The sequence below is a fragment of the Octopus bimaculoides genome, chromosome 14 (genome assembly GCF_001194135.2).
Source record: "Octopus bimaculoides isolate UCB-OBI-ISO-001 chromosome 14, ASM119413v2, whole genome shotgun sequence".
NCBI lineage: Eukaryota > Metazoa > Mollusca > Cephalopoda > Octopoda > Octopodidae > Octopus > Octopus bimaculoides.
The window spans coordinates 5,848,098-5,849,040 of NC_068994.1; the positions used below are offsets into that span (position 1 = coordinate 5,848,098).

Consider the following 943-nt stretch of genomic DNA (forward strand, 5'->3'; position numbering starts at 1 on the left):
TGGGGAAGGCATGGGTGGAGTGTGGGTTAGGCTGAGGGTGGGGTAGGGGGTGGGTGGTGGGTGTAAGGAATTGGATGGGGTGGAGTGGGAAGGTAGAGTAGGAGTGTGTTGGGGTGTGGTGGGATGAGCTTATGAGGGGGTGTTGACGATGAAGGGGGAAGGGGAAGGTGTATGTATGTATGTATGTAAGTGTGTGTGTGTGTATGTATTGGCACAGGTATTTTACTTGAAAATTTGCAAAATTTTGCTGAGTTCATTACCAAGGTGACAATGTAATTTAGTTTGTTAATAAAAATGCATTTACATATTTCAGTAACATCATCAAAAATAAAATAGACTTTATAAATTCATAATTTATCAAAAGTTCTATTATATATTTCAGTCAGATACACAGAAAAAGCCATTAGGTCTACCAAAATTTTCCAAAGTAAGGACCTTTAAATTTGTTCCATTGTCCAGCAAGTGCTATATATGATATGCTCTCCACTTGCATGTTACAATGACTCACCCCCAACCCTGAACCAAACTACCTCCCATCATGTCCTTTGCTGACTTATTTGACATCAGACATTTTAGTACTTATCTCCCTCTCTGCTTATGCATGTGGGCATATTTCTTTTTATGTATCTGAGGAGGGGGCAATTATTTATGTCATTTGGTTTCAATTAATAAATTTTAATGTGTGTGTGTGTGTGTGTGTGTGTGTGTGTGTGTGTGTGTGTGTTTATATCTTTGTCTGTCCTCAGCATCAGAAAGTACTTTTCCTATAAGAGGTTTTGTGTGCAGTCTATGCCAAATTACCAGTGTACAAACAGCTGTGTATGATCTCATTCCATAATATACTGGGTTAAACACCCTTTGAATAGAAAGGAAAAAAAAAAAATTAAGGTAGCCTATTCGGCATGAATGTTGCTTCTTTTGTAACCTTGACTGGCAAGGTTAT

General features: G+C 38.4%; 1 protein-coding gene across 2 annotated transcripts in view; it reads left to right on the top strand.

Moving 5' to 3' along the window:
- Positions 1-943, top strand: part of LOC106882076 (uncharacterized) — a 25,715-nt gene that overhangs the window by 20,579 nt on the left and 4,193 nt on the right. Inside the window, exon 6 of one of the 2 annotated variants that reach the window (XM_052972637.1) lies at positions 383-427. The exons of the other annotated variant lie outside the window; for it this stretch is intronic. Within the exon in view, the coding sequence (XP_052828597.1) occupies positions 383-427 (45 nt within the window). The remainder of the gene's footprint in view (positions 1-382; positions 428-943) is intronic. 2 annotated transcript variants of the gene reach the window in all.